We start from the raw sequence: 1,808 nt of genomic DNA on the forward strand, positions 1-1,808 counted from the left end.
GGGGACTGGCCTGATCCAGTCTTAACATTTTAAGAAGCGGGGGTAGGGATCCTGGGGGTGTAGCTAAGGCGCCTTGGATCAGTCCTTTCCTGGGAGACAACATCGCATGGTCTCCCTTTAGAAAACACTTCGAAAACGTTTTGAAAGTGTGGTTGCTGCCTGCCCCCAGCAGGCATATGCGGCTTCCGCGTTGCATGAGGGGATGAAGCCGGCTTGCTCGCGCTGCTCCGCAGGCCACAAGTCCCGCGTCCCCAGCCGGCGTGCAGCTCTCACACGGACCGGCCGCCGCCTGTCCAGTTCTTCCTCCACGCCACGTTCTCTTGCGTGGCCGCTGCCTCCTGCAGCGTAGCCATCACGAGCTGCTGGGCGCGCACTTTCTCTTCCCTGTGCCGCGGGTGCTGCTCGGGCATCTCCTGCGGGGACAGCTGGCTCTGGGTTCCGCCCCGCACGCCGCACGCCCGCACGCCGCACGCCCGCGCCCCGCGGCCTACCTTCAGCATCGCCTGCTTCTGCAGCTCCCCCGGGGTCACCAAGGCAAAGAGCGCGGACCCAACGCCCGCCCCCGCGCCCAGCGCTGCGACTACGACCAGTGCTTTCCTCAGGGTCCCCATGCGGCGGCCGCGGGGCTCGGCGTCCTTGGGCGGGCTAGAGCGGCTGCTCGGGAGGCGCCCAGCTAGAGCCCCGGCGCGCCCGCGTCTCGATGGTACGGCCGCCGGACGGCGTTTGGGAGCGCGGGCGTCGGGGCGGGGCCTCCGCGGCCCGGCGCTCCGATGGGGGCGGGGTCCGGGGGAGGAGCTTGTTCTAGCAGCCGTGGGGTCTGCAGCTGCGCGAGTGGAACCCTGCGGCTGGTTGGGCCTCTGGCTTGCGGCAGTCGCTTAGCGCGTGTCCCGCACAGCCCTTTCTGGACGCCCATCGACTCCTTCCAGCCCCCGTCACTCCGGAGCAAAAGACAAAACTCTGGCGCAGTTACCAATATTTCCCTTTGCTTTAAGTGGCCTGTGAACCTTTCTCCTGGCAAGGTCTTGCCTTTGGGAAACACGCACACCCCGGATGGCACTTCAACCCGAGCTCCACTGCAGCCCATCTTATTTTACTTTGGTACTGGGAATAGAACTCTGGCTTAAAAAAAGAAAAGAAAAGAAAAAAGAACTCTGGCTTTCAGGCAGAAGCTACGCTGTATCCCTCCCACCTTACTTTGTCTTTTTTGTTGGAACCGGGGGTTGAACTCTGGCCCTTACACTTGTCAGGCAAGTACTTATTCTGCTGAGCCATCTCCCTAGGCCCCCCTTTTGTCTTTTTGAGACAGGGTCTTGCTATGTAGTTTAGGCTGGTCTTGAGCCCACTTTGTAGCCCTGGTCTCCAACTTATAAAAATCCTCCTGAGTGCTGAAATTACTGGTGTGCACCACCATGCCCAGCTTTTTGTGTGTGTGTGGTGGGGGGGAATTCAACTCAGGCCCTTATGCTTGCCAGGCAAGCACTTATTCTACTGAGCTATCTCCTGGCCCCCCTATTTTTTTTTTTTAACTTTATTTTATTTTATTTATGTGTGTGTGTGTGTGTGTGTGTGTGTGGCCAGCTCAGCCCACCAGGGGGCGCAGCTGGCTGGCATGTGGTGCTGGGGGATTGAACCGCGCGGTCCCTGTGCTTTGCAGAGCTTGTTCTAAGTAGGTGCTTTAGACCACTGAGCCATCTCACCAGCCCCCCTATTTTGTTTTTGACATAGGTCTAAATTGTACAGACTAGGGGCCCGGGAGATGGCTCAGTGGAATAAGCGTTTCTCTGGCAAGCGCAAGGGCCTGAGTTCAA

At 59.3% G+C, this 1,808-nt stretch overlaps 1 protein-coding gene across 1 annotated transcript; it reads right to left on the reverse strand.

Moving 5' to 3' along the window:
• Positions 1–201: 201 nt before the first annotated feature.
• LOC101575427 (ubiquinol-cytochrome-c reductase complex assembly factor 3) lies at positions 202–615 on the reverse strand. Its single transcript, XM_004646741.2, has 2 exons — positions 492–615; positions 202–413 (listed from the first exon to the last, which is right to left on the reverse strand). Exons 1-2 carry the CDS (start codon positions 609–611, stop codon positions 270–272), a joined length of 264 nt encoding a protein of 87 aa, XP_004646798.1. The 5' UTR covers positions 612–615; the 3' UTR covers positions 202–269.
• Positions 616–1,808: the final 1,193 nt, after the last annotated feature.

This window comes from Octodon degus, unplaced genomic scaffold (genome assembly GCF_000260255.1).
Source record: "Octodon degus isolate 3935 unplaced genomic scaffold, OctDeg1.0 scaffold00279, whole genome shotgun sequence".
NCBI classification, from domain to species: domain Eukaryota; kingdom Metazoa; phylum Chordata; class Mammalia; order Rodentia; family Octodontidae; genus Octodon; species Octodon degus.